General features: G+C 36.5%; 1 protein-coding gene across 1 annotated transcript; it reads left to right on the top strand.

The window, feature by feature from the left end:
- LOC127851607 (neurotrypsin-like) lies at nt 1-26,949 on the top strand. The gene is made up of 8 exons (XM_052385438.1): nt 1-122; nt 688-1,003; nt 2,674-2,862; nt 5,095-5,250; nt 18,669-19,067; nt 25,136-25,291; nt 26,042-26,215; nt 26,452-26,949. The coding sequence occupies exons 2-8, from the start codon at nt 745-747 to the stop codon at nt 26,523-26,525; spliced, it is 1,407 nt and encodes a 468-aa protein (XP_052241398.1). The 5' UTR covers nt 1-122; nt 688-744; the 3' UTR covers nt 26,526-26,949.
- Nucleotides 26,950-27,203: the final 254 nt, after the last annotated feature.

A 27,203-nucleotide genomic window follows, 5' to 3' on the forward strand; every position in this document is an offset into this window, starting at 1 on the left:
CGTAAAGTGTAGAGGTGATGAAAAGTCAATATGGTCGTGTAGAAGTACAGGCGGTTTTAATGTGAGTCTCACTTCATGTCCCAGTGACAAAGAAGACGCCCGCGTGTTTTGTACAGGTAGAGGTATGTAAAGTGTTATCTAATGTTGTTTAGCAAATAATTCTCAACTATGATAAACTAAGCAAAAAGTGGTACGATTTCAACTGCGTGAAAAATATGTGAAAGCCAAATACTTTTACAAGCTGTTAAAACAGTTTAAAAATTGAAAATCAAATTTGAAATAATTCATGAAATGCTATTGAAATAATTTGAAAAATTAATGTTTCATTTAATCATGTGTTATTGAGTAGGTATGAAAACAATGTTTACATGCAACAATTGTAGCAAGTAATTGTTTCTTATTGTACCGTTAATTTTTGCATCCATAACTGATTTATACTGCATATTCATATCAAGTAAAATCCAGCTTAGAACAGAACTAACATATGCATCCTAGATGCTTGTCTTCTAATCCATGAAACTCTCCATTTATATCATTGCATGAATGTTATGTATTATATTCTGAACCAATACATATGTTTAAACTAAATGGAAATTAAATAACTATAAAATAGCAGTATTTGCGCGTCCAAAATATAAGATAGCAGTATTTGCGCGTTTAATTCTTAAACGGTAATTTATTTGCCAGTTTACCTAGTGGAAATACAGAACTCAAGATATGGAAAAGTGATGATATGGAGCAAAGATGATTACCGACTCGTTTGTTCAGACGGTTTTGACGACATTGCCGCCAATGGTCGTGTGCAGGTCGGCAGGATTCCAAAATGGAATCAGTATTTGTTGTTCGGCCATTGGGTATGATTCTACTTACATTGCATATCGCGACGTCCGATGCACCGGTAGCGAGAATTCGATACTCGACTGCAGCTATGTGGAAGATAATACCGGCTGCTCTAGCCAGAAATATGCATCTGTGGCTTGTTCTGATCTACCTGCGAATGGAGGTGAGATTTGCAGATAGATTTCAGTTGCATAGGCTTCGATCTTGTGTTAAATATGCCTTCATAAAATAGTAGGAAACAGTTCAATGAAATATGAAATGGACCTTTAAAGCAAAATACGTGTAAATGTTTTTTTATTGAGTTACACTTCTCTTAAACTGTTCTGGAAAAGAAATATAAACAACAACCAAACTAATTTTACACAATACATTTGAATGCTATGACTACTGTTCAACCTGGTGCACACCAATGTCATTTCAATCTACAAACAGCATAGACATCATATTTTGTTCGAAGTAAAAAAGAATGTTGATAAATACATATCTAATTGCGTGAACCTATTTATTCGTAGTGTATGCATTGAGGAATAAGTAATTGAAAATACAATATATTTCCGATTAGCAGGAGTAGCTATTTAACAAATGTGCAGTTGCGGATAGTCATTGATGCTACGTGTCCTGCTTTAATTATTTATGGTCTTCAATAGCCTATTCTCTGCTTGTCAGTCGATTAGTCTGTAAATTGTTAAGTGTGTGTCTTCAAGAAGCCCTTACCCTGATTTAAGTTTGTATTTTGTTTTTTTTATTAAAGTGTTAAAACACCTCTTAATTTCATAGACCCTTTAAAAATGATTTTAGACAACATGGCAAAGCTGTATTCCATGCTTAATATTTCCGCTCCGTATCTCGAACTGATTAAATAAGTGTCTATCTCTATAAAGCTCTATTGGTTAAAAGCATGCGCCAAATAACACAACTATGCAATTTGTCTACAATATTATGGGACAGCCCTCATATAAGAGGTATCAACTTGAAACTTCATTAGTATATTTATGTCGTTGGATACGCCGCACCATAACTCTCTTATAGAGTTTTTGCCCCTTTCTGTTGCTTTAACGTAAAGTTTGGTCTTAAGAACAATATGCCTTTGTTTAATAATGTTTACAAATGTTGTTAAGAGAAGATCTTGAAAACTATATGAGGTATCAACTTGAATCTTATTAGGTGGGTTGATCTTATTGACGAGATGTGCAGTGCAAAAGGGCCAAAACTAACGCTGTCGTATTATTATTATTGCCCTTTGGTATTCCTTTTATTATATAATTTTTCCTGAAACATATATTGCAAACAACTATTAAATTTAACTTAAAACTTCATTCATTGATAACTCATATTAAAGGGAAAAGCAGTGAGCAAGAACCATGCTTTCTTGATTCATCTGTTAATTTTGTTATGTTCATGCTGAAATTTTGTCGAGGGAATATCTTGACAATAATATCAGGTACCACGATATAGTTTAATTAGTGGGTCGTTTGAATTGTTGGAAAATCAGTTCTGAACTACCTATGCCATCTGACAAAACTGAATGCGGAGGATGGGGTGGGGGTGGGGGTATTTCGGGCACTTCCGTAACAGTTCTAGATCGATCAGTATTTATTGATGATAATCATAATTCCTTTAATACAGCTCTTCTTTATCAGAAAGATAAAAACGAAACATCATGTCAATACGATACTCACATATGAACAGTATTTCAATGTTTGGTATACCTCAGATGACGTTGCAAAACAATATCAACATGATGTGGGAAAATGTAACTCATATGTGACAAAGTAGACTTAGAACTCAATATAAATTAGGATGGTATTAAATTATAACCTCGTTATGTTGAAGAATATTCACTGAAACTAAAGAGTTACAACCGCGGGACGATTTCCATCCGCCATCTCGATATCTGGGGCTACATCTGCGCTGATGGTTTTGATGATGCAGATGCCACAGTCATTTGCAGAGAGATGGGCTTCAAAGGAGGATTTGCTTACCTCGAGCGCTTTTATGGTTATGAAAGCCCACATTACCTGAGTAATGGAACTTGTATTCTTGCTTGAAAATTAATATGGTAGCCCCAAAACAGAAGGTTACCAATGGAATTGTATGTTTACTTCAAGATAAAATATGTAAGTCAAAACAGTCATTGAAACAACTAATTCTCACCTGGCAAGGAAATATTTCAGCCTGAAAACGCCTAATAAGCAATGAAACTTTTATACGTTATTTGATATTAAATATGGTAGCCTAAAACTACCCGTCAGCAACAAATTTAATTCTTACTTTGGTATTAAAACTGTTAGCCTTAAAACACTGGGTGTTCATTGGATTTTCCATCTTTACTTCAAGATGAAATATGGTTGCCTAAAAGCACTGGCTTCGCAATGGTTTTTTATTCTACTTTATGATTAATTATCCTATCCTGAAAATGCCTGGTCAGCAATGAAACTTTTGTTTATCTCTGAGAGTTGAAATATGGTAGTCCAACAATACTTGGTAAGTATGGGAACTTCAGTTCTTATTTCTTGATTAATATGGTAGCCTGAAAGCAAAATAAATTTGATTCTGACTTCAAGGTGACGTATGGTTACTTAACAACAGACAGCGTGCATTTTAACTTGTATTCCTCCGTTAAAATAAAATAGCCCCAAAACACATGGTGAGCATTGAAACTTTTATTTTTAGTTTAATATTAAATATGGTAGCCCCAAAACAATTCGTTGTGTAACGGAACATTTATATTGTCTTGAGATGAAATGTGGTAGCCTGAAAATGCCCTAAATGAGCTATGGAACTCTTATTTCTTTAAGTGAGCTATTTAACGTGTTTTGACCATTGTAGAATAAATATAAAGGTTAGCTTAGTCTGAGACCTTGATATGAGCCGCACTCTGGGAAAACCTGGTTTATGCGTAAAGTGTCCTTCCAGAATAGCCTGTGCATATTACATAGGCTAATCTGGGACGACTTTTTCCGCATAGGCACGAGTTTCGTTAAGAAGAGACTTCCTATAAACGAACAAATCCATACAACAAGAAAGTGTCCTCCCTTATTAGCCAGTGAGGACTTCTAAGGCTTATCTTTTAAGACACTTTACTCAAATGCATTAAGCCTGTTTTCCAAGAGCGCGGTTCATATAATCTTGAAAATGGTAAGGATTTTTTGTCTCTCAAAATATGCAGAGTATTGTTGATTTTAACATTTACAACTGCGATGAACTTTAAATGTGTTACCATATTAAGAAGTGAAACTCCAGAAGCCCCAGCAGTATAACATTTTTATTACACACGCCTTCCTGGTCCTTTATTTATGGCAAGCGACCAATTGTCAAAACAGTACAATTCGGCACAAAACGAAACAACATACACACATAGTAGAATAAGGCTGGGGTCTACGCCTTGGAATGGTCAATGCTTATCACTGGGGTTTTAAACCGGTTATAGAGCGCTCAACCTCACACTTGGTCCAGCAATATTCATGATACATACAAGTGTAAATAAATTTAACCTCATAGCATTGCAACTCAAATTAAACAGTAATAAAGGGAATTAAAACGCATTCAATTTAATTACTATTTAATTACTCAGTGGTAGGAAGGAGACCAGAGCAACAGTGTTACCAACGTTTTGAGGCACGATGAAATGAAATTACGAACACGTATCAACAACATCCCTTTTTTTACAAAAAGATTTAAGAATAAAGTATCATATAGTTAATATGTCATATCATCATCGTGCACATACAAGAATAAGCAGCAATATTGGGTGTAAAAGATCCATATTGCATAGCTTGATTGTTTATGTGACTGTAATATACTATGAACATAAATGTAAGTGAATGTAATACCTAAAAAGAATAACCGTATAGACTGAGGCGATAATTTATCAAAACAAAAAGTATACTAGCAATGATAAAAAGCTGCGTGATCTATACATGCGTATATTATTCAAAATAAATAAAACGAAGCTTAGAAATAAATCGATCAAGAAACAACCATCAGAGAAAAAATATGCATGTTAGTATAATTTAAGTGTGATTAACAACATATTACCGTGTATCGAACTTGAAGTTGCTGAAATAAACATTACGTAAACACTAAAAATGTCTCTATGAGAATAGAGGAACAATTCAATCAAATCAAAATACAATCTATGAAAGTTTTTGCGGATTATTCCTTTTTATAATATTTTGCAAATTACGTTATTTTGGTATATCTTACGATTATACTAATATTGATAATACAGGTTGTGCTTTTTCTGCCTTATAGGCATACCCTGGCTGACCAACGTGAATTGCACGGGACAGGAGGGGTATCTGGGTCTATGTGGAAATATCCGATGGGGCTCCGTAGATCAGTGCAACGATGGTAAACCGGCGATAAGCAATTTGAAGCAGCCCGCAGTGTTCTGCTACCAGAACTCAGGTGGGTGACGTGCTGTACAACTCATGTTAGGTCACAGGATCCATTTAGGTCACAGGTCCATTGAGGTCACAGGTCCATTGAGGTCTTAGTTTCATTGAGGTCACAGGTCCATTATGACGGGATTTCATTTAGACCTGAGATGTGGTTAAATCAACGAGCCCATGTCTAAAATATTGAACAAACATTCCCTGGCTACTTTTCAAGCTATAGTCAAAATATACTTACATTTCCCTTTGTACCCTAACTTCCATTGGCGCTTCTTACCATGATCATGTATGTTTCATACTCAACTCGCTATAATAAGAGAAAAGTAGTGTATATATAAATAGATTATGATAATTAAGTCATTGTTACAATAGTCTGTCCACAATTATATCATTGTTAAATGCTTACTGATCCTTAACTTCAAAATGACGATCAATTAAATCCCATCATGTCAGATTTAAATTTCATGGAGCAAGATTTATTGTTGTTTTGGCTGAGTTTTAGATTGAAATATTTCAAAGCCATATGGCAAAATCTAAAGTAAAATTAAGAACTGCTTTGATATTTTGACCAATATACAAATTAATAAAATATAATCGACATTACTTTTTGTAATTAAAAGCGTGTAGGTTAAATTATTTTTTCATTGAACAAAGTTAAATAAGAACTAGTTATAAGGTCTGAACCACTGGAGTTGTCGTTTCGTTTCTATATTGTTTCAAGGAATGGTTAAAGAAATTGAGTGTGATGTGTGTTTCACAATTATTATTATCCATTTGAATTATTATTACATTTTTAGATCTCTTATTTGATCTCTTTGGTCAGTGTTCTTTATCCAGTATTAAACCAGCACTACACGTGTGAGATTCTCGCTTACGGATTTGCATAGTATTATGTGTATATATTTGAATTTATTATTCCTCTAGGTATTTGCCATTCTGTTTGAGCTATATTCATATTTAATGGCCTATGACTCAAATGTACATGTATGAAATGAATAGTTCTGATGTTTTTGCTTTATATATCAGTGGTATGTACTCGTATACTGTTTTATATTATTTTTCGAGTTGTGGAAAAGTTAAAAGGCAGCAGTTTTTTACCAGACTGCAGAAGTTGGACATAATTATACACCGGATGTATACATGATGTATAATTAATTGTTGTTCAATATTGATAACCACTGAAAAAATTATTTGCACAGTATCTTAGAGCACATTATGATATGTGTACATTTGCTTCATGCGTTACAATGTTCTGCTTATCAAGGTACACGTTAAGGTCGGCGGAAGGCACCTGTCAATTATCTTGCCGCGTTGAAATTTCTTTGGATAACGAATGAGGAACCATCTGAGGAACGTCGTAGTTTGACGACAAACAGCTCTTGTTCTCTGTTCAGAACAGCGGTCGTTCCGTCGCATATGGATACTCGGGAGAAGGCAAGGGAAACATAATGATTCCCTATATTCGTTCCGTTAGTAACGAAAGATCTCTGTTGAAATGTGGAATCAAGATTTCACCCGAAGTGGCGATTTACGAGGACACGGTTCGACTGAATATTTTGTCGCACAGTATCTATTACACGTGCAGGACGCACACCCAAGATGCTGCAGTCCAAAGTTACAACCGAGGTATGGTTTGTGCAACATGAGATAAGTTACTATTGTTTCATTGGTTGTAGGTGTAATCAAATTCTCTTACATGGTTTTGAAATATCTTCGAAGATTTGAAACATATTGTGCCACCCACAGTTTGTAGTTTAATGCATTTCACAACGTCATAAAACACATATTTCCTAAATATATATTGTTATCAGGTTTAAATATAAGGTCTACAAAATGGCATCAATCAAATGAATAGAATAATTCAGTTCACTATAGACGATCAAGTGTGTTCTTTCTGTGGATGGTTTGACAAAAGTTATGCTCAAGTATCATGTCGTAAGTTAAACTACACGTCTGGTCGTGCGCACGGCGAGGGGACGTTCGGCTCTCAGGTGGTTGGTCTGCATAGTTCCAGTTTGAAATGCAAAGGCAGCGTGCGTACTATACTACAATGCCCCTTAATGATTTCCGGGGTTCAAGCCTCGCAACATGATGTAAGTGATGTCATTAGCTTGCCTTGCGCAGGTGGTTGGTACCGCGCTTACCACAGGACCAGGGATTGTTACCATAGCAACGAAGCCGTTCAGTGTTACAAATCATGTTCTCAAACTGAGTACAAGGCCTTCCAAAACATAGCACAGTGCACCACATTTATATTTATTTCTGGTGTATTTTTGTGTCTACACATGTATACAGGCTCTTAATATCAATGTTATACTAGCTGCGGGTAAGTCATTATTTAGTGTTAAAACAGCTGTCATGGCAAATCATTGCACTCTTTTCTTAGTATTAGGTACAGGCTATGTGTACCTGATAGTCAGTGGAAGCATTGAGTATTATTGATTCACTACATACACTGTTACTTGGCAGTATCTGAAGACTGCTTTCATTTTGTTAATCAGATTTTGGTTGCATTTAATTTGCATTACAGTACCTGGCATTGGCTGTCTCTGTGACTTGTCTACTAATGGAATCCGAATATTACCTGTGACTATGACGTTTATAGATTTTTGAAGGGTGTATGTTAATTCTCAAATATGTAAACATACGTGAACATTGCACATATATGTCTTGTTTCACACAAATTCTAACTTTTTCATTTATCTATAAATGTATAAACTCAGCATGGAAAAGCCTCCCTCGTTATTTGATGAATTGCTTATTTAAAAAAACACATAACGTAAATGTTTTGGGCAACCAAACTGTATTAAGCACAAATATCCTTTGTACTTTTAAACTGTTTGTGGACATTCACTTTGTGTTGTTTACTTAAAAATAAGTTAGACACTGGTTTAAACATATAACATCAGCTTTAACTAGGATCCTTTCTTATTGAGAGTGTGATGTCTTTTTTTCATAGACATTTAATACTTGTTCTAACCTGGAAACCGTCTCGAAAGTGCCTCCACCAGTATCTGGCTTTTAACACAATTTAAGCTTGATTGAATATACTTAAATGGTAAGTTCATTCCATGTTTAACATTCTTATCAAAAGAAAAACCAGTAATTGAAGTTATTGAAACAAATATGATAGCCATAACCAATATAAGTTTAAAATGTACAAGCTAATGTTTGCAATTAATTTCAGTGTTGTAGTGCAGATAATTTTATAATCTTCTTTGCTTTGTATTGTCCATATACTTTCCGTATAGATTCTGTCCTCTGTCCAGTGTGCCTTCAGCAATAAAGTCTGCTGCAATAGTGGTAATGACCAATAATTATCATGATTTTTTCCATGAAAGAGGTGTACTTGTTGCTCGGTAGACGGTATTCATTTCTGTATAAAAAATTGTTTATGCTTGCATTGAGCAAATAACTGTCGCAAGTCCCTTATTTTGTGCATCTGTGTTTATTTCAAACTAGTACTTGTCTGTCATTTACAACATTGATTTGTTCGTCATTGACTATAGTGCTATACGTCTGAAATTGAATGAGTTAAAACGTCCTTGAACTTTGTAAATCATGTGCCCCCACCTAACCCCACATCACTACAACTTTGTAAACAAACGTATATTGTGGAGTCTATTTGCGTATGTCAAATAGTCGGTGTCGGTTACCTCTAAAACAAGTTCTTATTTACATGTTTTGAAGTTGTGATGAAAACACTGAAACTAGAATGTGAACCTCAAGCATTAGTGTTCATTACGGTACACCAAACACAATCACATATTGTTGAGGGTCAACACAAGTTGTAAATATGTACTCACATACCTTGTAACTTGGTCCTTGTTGACAGTTTACTTGTTAATACTTATAGTCCTGTACTTGGTATGTGAACCCGTATGCAAAATGTAGTTGAGGGAGTTTGTCAGTGGAATTGAGTTTGTGGGTTTCTAGACATGCAAAATAACCGAGGTGCTTGTCTGGCATCATGACACGTTTCTTGCTTTAATGGATTCAAAGATGGCTGCCATTGACATAAAAAAATCACTTTTATTTACTGTAACAACAATATACATTTATAATAAATCTATACTGACGGAATATAGTCTGTATAAAACATTTATGTTATCGATGTATCTCAAAGTCATAATGACCTTGAAATGGCATGTACAAGGTCATTTTTCATTAAGACCGCTCAGTCCTTTAATATTTTGAGTCGTTGATTTGCAGGAATTGACAGCTACACTTTGACTAAAATTTAACGCTATTTTTTGCAGTTTAAAATTTTCAAATGTCTATTTGCATATAATACTTTTATGAAAATCTCAAATAATATGCAATAGATCCATTCTCCTTTATAGAAAATAATTTTATCTCATGCTTATTAGTGCCTTGGGATTTTTAACATCATTGAGGCAGACACACATTTAATTTACAAAAGCGGGGAAAGTCACGGCATAGCGAAATGTCTGTTTTCCATAGCATGCAGTTATTTTGAAACTTAAGTTAATTGTCTTTATTAGTTTCTTACCAGGTTTAGTTAATTGGCTTTGTTACTTTTATCCCAGGGTTATATGTTTAAATTTCAAGGATCTCTCTTTATGTTTATCAGAGAAACTGTCAATGCAGTCTCTCCTTTGAAATAATACAGACAATAGAGACACCAGATATTCTAGTAATTTTAAGTATTTAGGGACAATTGATTTTAGACCATAAATAAGGAAATAATTACAAAAGAATATGTTCAAGTTCCTACTACACAATTCACTGACAAAACTGGCTGTTGACAAAGAGGTTGCTGTACGCCAACTCAAATGTATTGAAAAAAGGTGAACGTGTTTATAGCGCATACAGGCAGCAGGCAGGAGAGAATAGTTGAGAAAACCAAAAAAATCAGTTCCACCATTGCAAAGAGAAAGCTTCACTGACCATCTTAAACTAGTCATCATTGACATCAAAAGCCGTTCTTATGGAACAGAAAGCTCCCTCATCCAAAGATATGACAGATGCAAGGAGGAGCATGGACATTGCAAAGGAACGAGGCATGACCTTAAGCAGATATTGTCTCATGATTTGATTTCTTCATCTCCATTGCCCGATGGTGACCTCCCAGCCCATGTTAATAAGTCAAAACTTATGGGAGATTTCAGCTTGACTGGCCCTCAGTAAAAGTTACTCGAATCTATTCTTCCCAAATATGTCATCGTGGACTCCATGTCTAAGATGCGACATATGCCACTTGCACATGTTTCCACTCAAGGTGGTGCAATCAATGATGTCATAAACTCAGCGTCAAGCATATGTGAGGGGCCAGAGTATATTCATCTTGTACTAGACGCATACGTTGAGATGTCTTTAAAGTAAGGTGAACGGTTGCGGCGAGGCGACGAAGCAACAGGTATTGCAATTATTGAGATGAGCAGAGTAACGCCAATCCCACAACAACTCAATAAATTATGGGCATCCGAGGAAAATAAGCGTTTTTAATCCTAAACTATTGGTAATGTATATATTGGGCAACGACGTCTGTGCCTATCATATCACTGCACGTTCAGTTGTGTCTGAAGCTCTTCCAGCAATAATACATATTAATAAAGAGATTCCTGAACTGTTAAACTGGATTGAAAAGGCCTATGTCATGTAAGTGGCTCATGTTGAGTGGGCTCCTCGCATCAACCAGTGTCAAAGTGTTGTTGTTATGTCCAACGACACCGACAGCTTTTCATGTTTGCTTCCCTTCACTCCATATTTCCAGACACTCGGTATGAAAAAAATCTGGCCGCAGTATGGTACTGGTAAGAATTGTCGAATGCTTCCGTTGCACCAGGCAATTATGCCATATTGGATTTTGGTATGTTGAGGCTCCTGGCATTGTGACAGACAAGCACCTCAGTGATTAATCAAGTGTAGGGACTAATTAACTCATATTAAGTGAGAAAATCTCCCAACTTAATTTTGAAAACGGGTCTTCAGGCCTAGTACTGCACTCTTACTACAATTTTGGTGATACACTAACCTTACAACAACATCTATGTGATCGTTTCTATTAATGTTTTAGTTTAATGTCACTGTGCCTCAACAAATTACACAATTTTCAAGTTTACATCCTTCTATGAAAATGTAAATGGTTATTAAATTGAACTGTAATCTTTGTTATTGCGGTTTAATTTGATTTGAGGTAAGCTTGATTATAAACTTAAATGTTTTGTGAATAACTATAGACCTCATTGGGTGGTTTTAGGCTCATTAAAACCGGTTGCAACAATCATTACTTTTACTGCATTGACTGTGCTTAAGGATGGACCCCATTTTTATTCATTTTTGTGTGTAAGATGTTTATGTGTGTGTCGTGTCTATATATGGTACATTTGTTTTGCGTCACACCAAATGAAACAAGAATCACATTTTTTGATATAAGGTTTCTCACCTGCTGGTGCAGATGAAGTTTTGCTTTGTGTATTAGGATTTGTTTGGAAATGTTTCTAAGCAAATATTAAATAGCATTGTCGAAACTGATTAAATTCATACATGACTCAGCGAATTTATAAATAAATATATTCTCATTTAAGTAACAAATATTGACAAGAATTCTCTATAAAGAATATATCCAAGGGTGTAAAGAACATGGCATTGGTGGAAATTTGTGACAAAATGATTATTTAAATAGCTGTGTGTGTTAAGTTAGTGTAAAGGTCAAAGGTAACCTTTAAAATGAGGAAAACAACCAAATCGTGTTATATAAAAAACCTTACAGTCACTATTTGCATAACTATTATTGTAGTAAAGAAATAATGAAAAATGCAAGTTTGCAAAAAGTGTATAAAAGGTTTTTTGAAAATACGTTTCGATAAGTTTGTACTGCAATGTGAGTTATTCAGATTCTCATAAACACTTCGCACATTAAAATGTAAATTTCCTTTAAACAATTAAAGTTGCCACCACTTTTCATAATGAAGAACTGTAGTCAGTAAAACAGGTTGGAAATTCTGCGAAAGTCTACGGACAGCTATAAATAAATATAAAATATATTTTGAATTAAAGCTTTTTTCTAATTATATCATTGTATTCGAATGTTTCTAAAGTTATGGAAACAACCACGTAAAGGTGAATTAAAAACAATACATCTTGATTACAAGCCCTGTATATATTAATCAAATGTTCAACATCTTCAACTAATCATCGGAATAGTCCGATCAAAGGATTTGTGGTGTACTTCGACGACAGAGAGAGCAAGATATAGATAGCTCATTCATTAAGGTGTACTTCGACGACAGAGAGAGCAAGAGATAGATAGCTCATTCATTTTGGTGTACTTCCACCTCAGAGAGAGCAAGAGATAGATAGCTCATTCATTTTGGTGTATTTCCACTTCAGAGAGAGAGCAAGATATATATAGCTCATTCAATTTGGTGTACTTCAACCTCAGAGAGAACAATAGATAGATAGCTCATTCATTTTGGTGTACTTCCACCTCAGGGAGAGCAAAAGATAGATAACTCATTCATTTTGGTTTACTTCCACCTCAGAGAGAACAAGAGATAGATAGCTCACTCATTTTGGTATACTTCCACCTCAGAGAGAGCAAGAGATAGATAGCTCATTCATTGTGGTGTACTTCCACCTCAGGGAGAGCAAACGATAGATAGCTCATTCATTATGGTGTACTTCCACCTCAGAGAGAGCAAGAGATAGATAGCTAACTCATTTTGGTGTACTTCCACCTCAGGGAGAGCAAGAGATAGATAGCACATTTATTTTGGTGTACTTCCGTCTCAGAGAGAGCAAGAAATAGATAGCTCATTCATTTTGGTGTACTTCCGTCTCAGAGACAGAGCAAGATATAGATAGCTCATTCATTTTGGTATACTTCAACCTCAGAGAGAGCAAGAGATAGATAGCTCATTCATTTTGGTGTACTTCCACTTCAGAGAGAGAGAGAGCAAGATATAGATAGCTCATTCATTTTGGTATACTTCCACCTCAGAGAGAGCAAGAGATAAATTGCTCATTCATTTTGGTATACTTTCACCTCAGAGAGAACAAGAGATAGATATCTCATTCATTTTGGTGTACTTCCACCTCAGAGAGAGCAATAGAAAGATAGCTCATTCATTTTGGTGTTCTTCCATCTCAGAGAGAACAAGAGATAGATAGCTCATTCATTTTGGTGTACTTCCATCTCAGAGAGAGCAAGAAATAGATAGCTCTTTCATTTTGGTGTACTTCCGTCTCAGAGAGAGCAAGAGATAGATAGCTCATTCATTTTGGTGTACTTCCACCTCAGAGAGAGCAAGAGATAGATAGCTCATTCATTTTGGTGTACTTCCATCTCAGAGAGAGCAAGAGATAGATAGCTCACTCATTTTGGTGTACTTCCGTCTCAGAGAGAGCAAGAGATAGAAAGCTCATTCATTTTGGTGTACTTTCATCTCAGAGAGAGCAAGAGATAGATAGCTCATTCATTTTGGTGTACTTCTATCTCAGAGAGAGCAAGAGATAGATAGCTCACTCATTTTGGTGTACTTCCGTCTCAGAGAGAGCAAGAAATAGATAGCTCTTTCATTTTGGTGTACTTCCAACTTAGAGAGAGCAAGAGATAGATAGCTCATTCATTTTGGTGTACTTCCACCTCAGAGAGAGAGCAAGAGATAGATAGCTCATTAATTTTGTCAGAGAATCACACGTCACCTCATTAGATGAAAGGATTGCACGTGCTGATGCAAGAGACAATCAAATCTAAAGCCTTGTTTCAATTTCTCAGACCTGACGTTAAGGCGTGTTGATGGAATAAATCGGATGGGTAGGAATGCGGTCTTTGGGGTGAACAGACATACACATATATTGTATATGCTCCATTTGCTTTATGTGAACAAATTAGTTTCAATACAGAATAAAGAATGATGGACAGAAACGGCGACAACAGATAGGAGTGGTTAATACTTTTCCCTCAATATAACTTTTTATCTGAACTCTTCACATTTTAAATGAATTGGCATTGAAACAAGTCGTAAGGTATGATTGAGGATATACGCTTGGTGACATGATGAATGTTCCTATTCGACATGCCAGTGCCCCATCTTCTACACGTATCAATAGTTGCTCTGGTGAACCAATGTCAGCATTCACCCATAAATCTAGGCACAAAATGCTTTTTTTCTGGTGTGGTTTGGTTATGACGATTCATTTATCTGGTATCGCTTCGTTTGCTTTTCTGCTTAATATTAGTATACCTATCTTCTTCTTTATTCAATGAATAGTGGGAAGCATGTTGAGAATTTAAGAATACAACAACAATGTTATAAAGAGTAAATAGTGTGTTTTAAATCGTTAGTGAATGTGTTGAAAAAAACATATTTTGCCTGTAAGAATTGTGTTTGTTAAAAAAACATGTTTGGACGGTTATTGTTGTTATTTTGCTCGCGATTGTCTTTCGTTGTTTACATTATATTTTCTATTATTGAAATTAAGTATGGTATAAAGTTTCAATTCATTGTTGATCAAATGTTTGGGAATAGGGCTTTAATAATAGGGATTGAATATCTATTTAAACAATTGAATTTCATATTTAATGTTTGCAATTTTAATAGTTAAAACGCCATTTATATATTTGCAAATGCGTATTATTATAATCGATTTCACATTTGTAGAAATTACTTATATGTATTATAATTATTATTTTCCCATTTGTAGAAATTAGTTTTATTACACAAAGAGAATGTTTTCACTAAAAACTTTTAAATACAATCAATAAATGGTCCATGTAGTCACTGCTACACAAGTAATACACAATAACATCAAACAGTATAACCATAACAGTTATTTGGTAATTACAACTATCGCCTTTATACTTGTGAAAACTGTACCAAAACAATTAAGTTGAACAATTGAACATTCTGCAATATATTAATATACAAATGTTTATATCAGAGTTCCGTAATACTAATATGTTTCTTGTTTAATTGTTGGTTTCATATTCAATTGAAACGGGTATGGTAGTAAGATATTAGTTTTTTTCTGAAATTCATTCTACCATGAACAGCAACTTGTATTCGTTTCCTATAGAATAAGAAGGTAATTGAGTGTAAGTTATTCTACAACAAACACTGGGCGTAGGCTAATGTTGTTAAAGTAGTTCGGGTACATTCCAAGAAATTGTTCAGTAAAATATGCTTGCGTATACGCACTATCTAGCAACTGTGACCACCAGTATACATTATGCAGCGTTCAAACTCTACATTAGTAATACAGTTGTTATATATAAGGTAACAAATACATGTTCAGGTTTCGCTATCCCCCGCCGTAGGCAGAGGGATATTAATTTCCCGTCCGTCCGGAACACTTTTGTGTCCGGAGCCATATGTCGAAACTGGTTGGATCGATTTAATTGAAACTAGGTATAAGCGTATATATGGATATGAGAATGATGCACGTTATATGTCGTTATAGCCATTTTTTACTTTCAAATAAGCACACGTTTGAGTCTGGAGCAACATCATTAACACTTAATTTGAGTATATGCGCGAAAGCTTAACTGTAGATAACACTACCTGTGACCTCCCTTTGATTATTTACCCAATATGTATGAATGAAGCCGAGTTTAAATTAATAAAGGTCTATATACATTTACGGTTAAATCGAATTAATATCCTGGTAATCGTCCGTTACTGTTGTAATAACCAACTGTTTGTCGTCCTAATGTTTGTTATAAACCCGCTCGGGCTATCGCCCATATGGTTTAATTCTTACTGCATTAGGAACTCCAAATTGTTGTGTACTGTAACTGCATTAACTACTTAGCAGATTTGTTTTTTCTTAATTAATTAGAGAACACTGTTTGTAAAAATATAAACGATTCACAAGGTGGTGTTGAAATCTGGTATTTAAATACCAAAAGAATGAAAGTCTCTAAGGCTCAAAGTAGTAAACATATATCGTGTGAATATCCAAATATTTTCTGGAATTGAAATGCAAATACAAGTATTCAAACACTGATTTTAATATTTGTTGCCCTCTTATTTAAATACCGAAATGAGAAATGTTACATACAAAAATACAGTAAATTTCTCCAGTTTGTCAAATGAAATAAACGTAATGTTTAATTTATCTTTTACATAAATCAGGAAGCAAAGCTGACTCATTCGGAACACTCGAAACAATTGTACATTTTGAAGTTAAGTTTGCATGTTCATTTTGGTAATATATATTCTGTTTTTTATGTTTAAGCAGTTTATCTGGCCTATTGCAATCAGCTCAATGCATGGACAAGTTAGGTTAACAATTGACAACAAAACAGGTTCTTTTTACGAGACATTTAATGACAGCGTAGAAACTGTAAAAAATCGGTTTGGCTTAGGAAAATCTCTTTTGCCACTACATACTTCAACAGGGAGTGTGAACTACCAGTTTTCCAATGTCGCTTGCAATGGAAATGAAAGCAGCTTTGCTTTTCTGACTGCTCATTTTAAATAATTGACAAGGACTTTAAGATGCCAACAGTCGGGGGCCGTGGGTCTTGCTCTCTGACAGACGCAATCTGTTTGATGTCTTGTTACATGTTATTCGATACACTCAAATGAACACGCATCCATGCCATTTTATGGAGAAACCATTAGCTGTCAAGTTATTTGTTAAGTTATTTAGGCCATATGGAGTCAACGTTGGAAATTTTCAAAGTAAACACTGAACCTTCTTAAGGCATCCTAGTTAGAATACCATAAAATCACCATAAGTATGTATAAGACAAGAAGCAACTAGACAGCAACGCAAACAATGTCACGTTGATATTGACCAAGTGTATTAAGGTATCAGTAGAAACAGACAATGGTTCTCGATTGGACCTCACGATTCGGGCCCATATATAGTGGAGCCTGTCAAGTTTACACATATTAATTGGGTGCGATCGCTAGCTCCAGCTTACAATTTTACTTGTGCCAACCCCTCATAGCTATTGCGAATCAACCAATAAATTCCATCAGTAAATCAAGTTTCTTGTCAAGTCCATGAATTCATGACTGCTCGGCCCTAAGGGTATTTTTCTTTAACCTTGTACTAGGTTAGATTTTTATTAAATATTTGAGGTTGTTTCAAGAGCCAATAGCCTGTGTGTCCGACCCTGAACCTCTCAAGAGATGGGTTATTTGTTCTGACTGCTCTCCGGCGCCCATTATGCCCGAGACTTTGGCAATACTTGAGCTATTGCATTTAACTTAAATCAAATGATTTCTTAACACCTTAAAGCGTAGACATTAATGGAATTTATGAAAACACATTCAGTAATTTTAACATTTACTGCATACGTTGTATAGGTTGTAGTCCAATCGACGTACAAACACCAAGGTCGTTGTAGAGTGGTAGAAGTCATAAGATGAGTAATATGTGGATGCCGTGACATCGCTGATGACTGCTGCGTGATTAAAAAGCATAGTAAATGTGCACATGAACCTACGCAATGGTTGACGGTATTTGCATTTCTTTGAGGAAAAAACTAAATTAGCCTTTCTTGCTATGACTATAGGCGTTTTCTGAAAACTGACTGTTTTGACAGACATGTGTTACAGGAGTATTACCATGAGCTCCCAGATCATTATACACTTTACCTGATTCAGACAAGGGTCGCAGCCGCTGAAATTTCAAATAGCTGATTGTAAACGGAATATATTCTATCGACGCTTTGAACGAAATGAGTATGTCTAATCAATTTACTCACCAGAGGCATAAACATAGGCTAGGCATATACATGTGTGAATAGTATTTATAAAGTTGGTATTAGTTTACATATTTCAATGAATTTCTTATATTAGGTATTTCGATATACGTTAGAAACAATATCTGCAAAGTTGTGTTATGCATTTTGTTTAGGGACCTGACACCTTAACATAGACATGAGAAAGGCAACAGAAGACAAGAAAATACTCACTTCATTAAGTGTTATGGACTAGACTGACTTATTTAATTTATATCTTTCAGAAATCTTGAAGCATTCCATACGTATAAGCATACTAGCAGCAGCTTATGATTTTAGATATGATGTGCTTGTTTATTTGGCTCTCTTATATTTTGTTATTCAGGTTAAACCATTTTATCTGGCCTATGGCAACAGTCCAATGCATTGACAAGTGATGTTTATAATGGTCAACCAAACAGGGCTCATATGTGAGCTTTCTTAGTTAGACATAATATACATGGTAAATAGTAATGCCTATTGTTGATTAGAAGTGTTAGATGTTTATTTTGATTAAAATGGATGATGAATTAATAAAAAAAAAAGAGAAAAGCAACACAAGGAAGTAATTACCCACTTCAGTGTGTGTAATGAACCAGACTTAATGTATTAATCTATATCTTTCAGAAAGCTTGAAGCATGGCAGATGTAAATTCAGATTTGCAAAAGCTTATACTTTTAGGTTTAATTTGCATGTTAATTGATCTCCAATATTTTCTGTTCTTCAGGTTTAACATTGAATCTGGCCCATGGCAACAACCCACTGCATGGACAAGTGATGTTTACAATCGACAACCAAACAGGATATTTCTGTGGAAGCTTTAACGATAGCGTAGCAACTGTTGTTTGTAGACAAATGGGTTTCGTGTCAGGAATATCTCTTTTGTCGAATGAAACTTCTTTGAGGAGTGTGGACTTTGGGGTTAATGAAGTTGCGTGCACAGGAAATGAAAGAAAATTAACTGACTGTACAGTACGAATGAGGGACAAAAATTTAAAGTTAAATGTTTCAGCAATCTGTCAACATAATTATCGGGCTTGCTCATATAATGTGTATAGCCATCTATGGGAAAATGATGCCTGCTTCAACGGAAAGAAATCCCTCATTGTCCAGTGTTACTCCACAGGTGCTGTTAGTTTTATCTCTATTATCACATATGTTGCACTGTTATTGGCTTTTTTAGTATTGACATTATCGCCAACATTATGAGCTGAGTAGTTTTTTTGCAATTATGTATTTTTGGTATTAACAAAGCAAGGCGAATGTAACGGTATTCCTGCAACACTACAAGTTCATTACTGGAAATCAATCCAATCAACAAAATAATCAAGGTAGGTGTTTACGATGTTAAATATGTAAATTCGTAAAAGGTGTATATACTGAAATCTAACAAAACAATGGAACAAAGAACTTAGCAGAAGGATAGAATGTTTCTCAAAATAAGTTATGTAACTTCCAAAATTCCATGAGATTTATAATAAAACCTACTCTCGTCGAACTTTGTCCAACATCGTTTCACAGTCGAACAGGAAATGTTGAGCATTCTGAATGTCTGCGTGATATGATCCGATCCAGTTCAATAGCAAAATAACCTGACTTGTTTCTCAAGTTTTGTATTTTCATTCTTATCTACTCAACTATCAAACTAAGGTCCATTTGCCATAACTAACAGAGTAGATCAATTCAATAAGCTTTCAATTCATGTAGTCTTATAATGTCGCTTAGGTCTAAGGTTTTATCTGGCTTACGGCCACAGATTAATGCATTTGACAACCAAACAGCCTCGTTCTGCGGAGTGCGGATATTCATTAAGTAATAATTTAGATATGTTAGTTTGCAGGGAGATGCAGTTTCCCTCTTGATCATCTACCGATTACACTGTCTACAGAGGCAGTTGAGTACCAAAAGCTGTATGCTCTGAAAATGATTGCAAATTACCGAGTCTGCATTTCCTCTTCTTACTTCTTGTCGATCACTTTAATGAGCACACCAGCTCTCTGCGCAAAGGTGGAAGTGCGCTGTAGGTCATCCAGACTGCCGTAGAGCTTTCCTTGCATCGGTTCCTCTGCCCAGTGTATGAAGAAGTCGTGTAAGGGGCAAGATTGCAGCAAGTGATTTGTTGTAATGCTGCCAGTCTGACTAGGGCACTGGTCTGACTGGCCAATCCTGTACGTTGTGAACAGGTGGTTGTTCATGCGTTTGTGACCTGTATGCAAGCCTCACTATGAGGACCTGCTCGGATCTTGAAAGCAAGTGGAAGAGGTCGGATTCTGTTGTATCATTGATGCGCTGCTGCCACCACTTGGCGTGTTGCTTTGGTAATGATATTGGTGTTGTTGAAGATGGTTGACCTTTCATTATTCTCTTGTGCAGTGACCTCGTTTACCAGAGTGTATACGGCTTCATTGCCAAGTATGTTGCAGTGACCTATTGCAGCATGGCCGGGTGCGCTCTTCATAGGGAGGACAAGACAGTTCACAGGTCGTTGAGTTCTTTGTCGTTGGCAGTGTCGAGAGTCTGCACGACTTCCATTGCGTTTCTGAAAAACATAACATTGGACTGCAGCTGTTGTAAGCGCTACTGCTAAAGCCTTAACGTTGGTGGAGTAGAGGCCGATAGGGAGATGTGTCCGTCTCCACGTGTACCTGATATAGATTCCGGCTCCACCATTGAGACTCTTCAGTGAAGACATTCGTCTAGTTGTGTTTTGGGTAGCAGCTGTGGATGTGTTCCATGAAAAAATAGAATTCTTTTCAGCATCTCTTTGAGAGTTTTTTCGCCAATGCCAGGGATACTGCAGTTTATCTGGGTTCGTTCAGCATCGCTCTAGCCGCAAGGGTTTTAAAGTACAGGGGATATCATTGTCAGGCATAATCCAGGATATATTGACATTTCCGTTCCAAAACTCTCGTCTTGTGTGTGAATGTTCCTATCTTCAGTCTTCCGTTTGTTGGTGGTATCAGTCTGTCTTACATGTGATGATTTAGCAGTCGTTTGGACTTTGTTTCCTGATTGAGGGCTCAGAGCACGTGATGGTATCCGGCTCTTGAATGGGGGCTGACCGCATGGCGCCAGTCATGATTCTGACCGCCTGGATCTGCACCTTGTTGACCATGTAAAAGTTTGACTTGATGGTTGTGCCCCATGCCGTCACTCCATACTCAAGGATTGGTCCGACACTGCCAAGATACATCTTCTTGATGATTGCTTTATCTGGCCCAATGTTGTGCTGGTTAGCTTGTACATGTGTGCTAACCGCAGTTTTGCTATTATTTCGACTTTCTTAATCTACTGTTTCCAGGTGAATCGCCTGTCGAAAGTCGCGCCAAAGTATGGGGGGAGTTGATGGCTTGAATCGTCTGTCCGCAGAGCTTTATGATGGCTAGCATTTATTTTCAGGACATACTAAATATTGTGTATATAGTCTTCCTGGAGATTATGGTGATGAGCCACTTCTTTGTCAAGTCTTCAAGACATTCAGCACCTCTTGCATCCGATAGTTTGCAGTTGTGATGTGTTTTGCTAAGCTAAAGTCCACCTAGATGGCCCATGGACATTTTAAGGGAGGTCCTTGACGATGTCGTTGATGAAGACTAGGAACAAGGTGGGACTGCGGACTCCACATTGCGGGACCCCGTCTTTAAGTGTCTTTTTCCGGCAACACTATCCACTTACATGGACTCTTACTTTTCTGCTGTTCAAGTACTGGTATATTCATTTATAACAACTAATCATACTACTTTTCTAGAGCTTCAACTTTAGCCCTTTCTTTCTGACCATATCAAGGGCCTTCGCCATGTCAATGCAGATCCTCAGGATGTCCATGAAGCCATCTTCAATCATCTGGTCGATATATGTCACATGGTTCTCAGTCAAACGATATGGCCTGCACCCTGCCTGCTCTGGATAAATGATAAAATTATTCTCAAGATGCAAGTTGAGGTTGGTGTTGATAATCCGTTTCATGAGTTTGCCCACATTGCTTGTGAGACTGATGGGTCTGTAGCTGTACACCTTTGATTTTGCCCTTTTTGTGGATAGGAACCACATCAGCGTATCGCCATATTTGTGGCACGTGACATGTCTTCCATGTTGTTTAAGATGTTTCGTAGCTGTGTTTTGCCCTTATGCATAGAACTAGAAGCATCTCGTTGGTAATTTAGTCTGGCCCTCGGGATTTCTTTCATGCAGGGCTTTCATGGAATCTGCTAGCTCGTTGCGGTTGACCGCCTTGATCATGTGTTGTCTTGGCTGATCCGCATTGGAGGTTCTCCTAACCTCTTGTACCTGGGGTTTTCTTTCTTCGGGTACAGTGATGTTGCTGCCCTCATTATTACTATCTATAAACAGTTTTTCTGCTTCTTTTCCAGTCTTCAAATTATGACCTGGTTGGATGGTAATTGCACTGCACCTGTGTTTTCAATATTTATGGCTTAAGTTGGTTTCCATAGCTGTTTTCCGTCCCAAGAAAGATCAATTTCTTGGTTTGTTCACTCGATCTAGATGCTTGAACGTAGGCTCGTCTGTATTTGGAAGTGGTTCCTTACAGGGCAATATTGTTGTCAACAGTAGGGGTCTCCTCAACTTTATGTGCGCTGCTGCTGACCTCATCCTTTAGCTACTGATGCTCTTCCGTCCAAAATGATCTGAAGTTCTTGCGTGTGCCCCGTGGGATGGTATCTGAAGCTGCTTTCAGAATGGCCCGATTGAATTTTCTTGTGACTCGGTTGTTGTTATTGTTGTCTTTCTTCAGGCCCCTAGTGTAGGCTTACAAACATGTTCAACCTTCTAGTAGCTCCATATTGAAATCATTGTGGAGTTCTGCGGCCTGTACTGCTGGTTTATAGCCATCTTTACTGGTCGGTGGTGGCTTTCTCCTCACTTGCTCAGTACCTCTCTGGTGGTCTTCTTGGATGGAGAGATCGCAAAGGCGATATATGGGACGAGAGGTTGACAGCCAAATGCGTAAGAAGAAGATGACTAGATTGTTCCGCAGAACCATATGTGAGTCAATCTGCCAGTCCTTCACTTGTTCTCCTCTTCTGTCTGTCTCTTCTTAGACCCAACAGGTTGAGTGGCTGTTGAAGTCTCCAACAAGCAAGCAGTTCTCGGTGGGTAGGTCTTAGAAGTGCTGAAGGCAGAATCTTTGTCTTTGGGACAGTACAAATTGTATATTGTAAGTACATACCTGTCCACTGTAATGTTAACACCTTGGATTTTAGCTTGTTGGTTAGTATCTGGTCTTATATCTTGTGCAGGGATATTGTTCTTCATGAGCATCTACAAACCTTTCTTTTTATCCTCCTTCTCTGTCGAACTGAAGGTTTGGTATCCTCTAATAACAAACCGATGGTTTGAATTCAGATTCGTGTCTTGGATGCAGACTGCATAAATGTTGTCAGCATACAGTCGTTCAAAGAGAAGGAAGTTTTCTGTTGTATATTCCATCCGCATTTCATTAAAGAATGGTCAACGGTCGAATTGCTCTTGAGTGGTTGATGTTCTTTCTTGGCCATTTGCATGTATCTTACGCCTCCTTAGCCTTGCACCTCGCGGTGGGACGGGGTGACCTCCGGTAGTTTTGGTTGTCGTTTTGACGCATAGGGTCTGGGACTCTAACAGCCTGAGTGGACTCCACAGGTAGAGCACCATCACGCAAAAAGCAAATGTTGTCCATCATGTGATTGCAAAACGTTGCACTGTCGTTATGCGCACTTAGGCCCGGTGCAACCGTCTTCAGAAGTGATTTATTTTCCGACTTCCTTGTAGTAAGGGATTTGCTTAGTAAACAAATGAAATTACTATTAACAATCAACTTGTGAAGCTGCAGATAAAGAAACTTTTCCATTAGCGCATACAAATTTAGTGTTGACAAAGATCAAGAGTAGTTTCTGATGAACCTTAATTTCAATCAGACATAGAGTGGCTTGCCATCTAGCCTGCAATAGCTTGTGTACACGTTTTCTTTTTTGGGAATACGTTGAGAGACTCTGTGATATTTGAATATTTCTCCATAGCCCTTTCTAGTAGTTGCCATTAATACATTCATATACACAATTTATTAACAATATCCCGGTTGTATATACTGTATCTTTTCGGGAATACGTGGAGGACATTCGTTTATGTCTCAAAAGGCTTTGCTAGTAGTTGCCATAACCACATTCATATGCACAATGTATTAACAACATCCCGGTTGTATATACTGCATCTTTTCGGGAATACGTGGAGAGACTCTTGATATTCGTATATGTATCCATAGGCTTTGCTAGTAGTTTCCATAAACACATTAATATACACAATATATTAACAACATCCCGGTTGTAAATACTGCCTCTTTTTAAATGTATAGTACAGCTTTTTGCATGGTCATATATCAAGCTTTTAATTGTCGACACTTGAATCTGCCTGCATGATTTTATCTTTGAACGCAGTAGTCTGCACTGCAAATTATGTTGCAATTATCATAAAGTTTTGGTGCTTAAGAGTTGTACCACTGTTTATACATATATGCCATACATGACACACATTTAATTAGTGTTAGCAAAAAAAGCTATTTGATGGTTCTTATAATAGATAGTGCAGCTTTCAAAAAGAGTGTTTAATGCACATTTATGGTCCTCTAAAGGCAGCGATATTGTGAATTATTGCTGGCAAAATGGAGAAAATATACTTGTTCTGTTATTTATTTTGTATACATTTTCATATGTATTTAATGTGCATTAAACACAGAAAAAAGGGTGCCAATACCAGTCTATTTAATGTAAATCAAATGTTTGCAACGAGATAAATTGGAACAACATGACTTCCAATTCAAATGTTTTGTTTCTAAGCATAAGTCTTATTATTTTCTTACCCATGTGTGGGAGCACTTTTTAATATATTATGTTAGAATTAGGTTTGTTCTCGTCAGTGTCAGTCTGAGTGTGTCATCGTTAGATTATTTAACCATAATATGCGGAACAAAAACAGAAAAAAGGAATATGTGTGTACCTGTACCAAAAGTCGTTGTGTATTAATATATTGGGTTGAAAAGTTGTTTTTTAAATATATGTCTTTGAAAAATGTCTGTACATTGTTAACGTATTGTAAAAAAAACAAAAAAAAAAACAAGTGTATTAAAATTCATACATTTATGTAGCTAAATAAGTGTGCATTGTAATCATTAATTTAACTGTTGTCTTTGCCCCGCTGCAGACTTTCATGTGCGTATCAACCCGGACTACGAGAAGTCCATGCACAATTTCTACGGTTATCTGGAGGTGAACGTAGGCGGAGTGTGGGGCTCCGTGTGCAACCGAGGCTGGACCAACAAGGACGCCTTTGTGGCCTGCAAGCAGATGGGCTATGCAGGTATTTAAGTGATACATACATTAGAACAGAGGGATATGTTATTCATCTTAATCAAATTGTCGATATTATTTTGTGGAAATTGTCATGCTCACATGCACCAATGAGCCGCGCCATGCGAAAATGGATCTTGGCGCAGTCTGGTCAGGAGCTACCATGTCGACTATAAATATCGAAATGTTTCGTGGTCTAATTAGCTGAAAGGGTAGCTCCTGACCATACTGCTCACGTTCACGGGCTTGTCTGTAGCGTCGCAAATGACATAAGACCCATTTTTGCATTACGCGTGTCCAACGAAGTGCAGCATATTTGTAACTCATGTTTTTCTGTCAGATGGCAGGCTCCCTATTTAAGGTAAAACTCTAGTGTCCACTTAAATGTTCTATATATGTTATTGGCATTTGAAAATGCAGAAAGTTCTATTTTTTAGATGAAACAATCAGCAAAACAAATATAGAAGATTTATCAAATATATTCAAAATCCCATTTTCCATCGCTTTGCTTTGTTTGTTTACCTAAAACATAAATGATACTTGCTATTTCAACAAGTATTGTCAGCCAAGCAGAGTCATACAGTTAACAAACTAGTGATCAGTAATACATTTTGTTTAATATTTCTGAAGTGATAATTGTATTTACACTGTTTTATGATTGAAAATACATGTCCATTGTAGCGAATATATTACAAAAGTATCATTAAAAAAGTGTGATAAAATAAAGCGTTATGATATCACACTATTGTTAAACCTACAGGTGGACACGCCTACAGACCTCCGAAGAACAGTTCAAACTTGATTCTGATGGGTAATGTGCGTTGTCATGGTGATGAGGACTCGCTGCTGAATTGCCCCTACGACAAGTGGGCGGTGACCACCGGCTGTGATTTCTATACCAAGCGTGCCGGGGTGTTATGCTACAATGACACAAGTTAGTATAATTCTTAATGTGACACTTCTGTCTCATTGATAAATACAAATCATATTTCTAAGGTTCAACTTTACGTATTGTGTATACATGTACTATGAGTAGTATATTGTCTTTACATATCAACCTGCAAGATGTTTTAATTACAAAAGTGTGTTTATTAATTCTAGTGTAATGTTATATAATTGGGTAATTATATAATAAAGATACATATTTTAATAGAACATCTGTTGTCACAGGTAACTATGCCCGTGTTCTTCCAAGCACTCTCGGCCCGGATGGAGTTCAGAGGAGGAAAGAAATCAGGGGCTAATTATGAAGGAAGCATCTATTGAGCAGCCCAATAATGCTGGATATGATATTTAGTCTGTTGACTTTGAATCTCTCGAAAGCTTCAATATTGTGCAGATAAGATTTCAGCGGTAGTGATCATAGCGGTAAACGTCGTCGAACCAAAACTTTGTTTACGCTTAGAATACGTATATCTTATGTTTTGATCTTGAGTTCTTGCTTAATGAAGTATTTTAGTCTGGGTCTTCGAAGTTAATAATTATCTTTACGTTGTTGAGAATGTGTGATGTGCACTGTGTGGTACTTAGTATGTATATTTGCAATTAAACACTTGATATTTATAGTATATCTATATACTATACATATCTACAATGAACATAAAGTAAACCATGATTCATGTACTTTTAATCATGTAATTTGACTAATACTTATGGCATTCACGATGTGCGCACCAATATAAATGTCATATATTAGCATTTCTATATGTGGAATGACAATACGTGTGTATGCTATTTTGACTGTGGTTGCACAGTTGGTACGTATGTATAACCACTGATAATAAAAGCTTATAATATATTGTGGCGAGAGGTTGTTTCAGATGAAGTGTGATTGTTGTATATGTCGCAGCTTGAACAAGGCTTTTTATGTTATGTCCCCCACTATAGTAGTGGGGGACATATTGTGTTTGCCCTGTCTGTTG

This window comes from Dreissena polymorpha, chromosome 11 (assembly GCF_020536995.1).
Source record: "Dreissena polymorpha isolate Duluth1 chromosome 11, UMN_Dpol_1.0, whole genome shotgun sequence".
Taxonomy (NCBI): domain Eukaryota; kingdom Metazoa; phylum Mollusca; class Bivalvia; order Myida; family Dreissenidae; genus Dreissena; species Dreissena polymorpha.

Bases quoted from the DNA above. Each gene is read 5' to 3' on its own strand.
- LOC127851607 (XM_052385438.1), top strand. From the start codon at position 745: ATGATTACCGACTCGTTTGTTCAGACGGTTTTGACGACATTGCCGCCA. The intron at 1,004-2,673 runs GTGAGATTTGCA...GTTATGTTGAAG, and splicing joins TGATCTACCTGCGAATGGAG to AATATTCACTGAAACTAAAG. The intron at 19,068-25,135 runs GTGCTGTTAGTT...GCCCCGCTGCAG, and splicing joins TGTCCAGTGTTACTCCACAG to ACTTTCATGTGCGTATCAAC.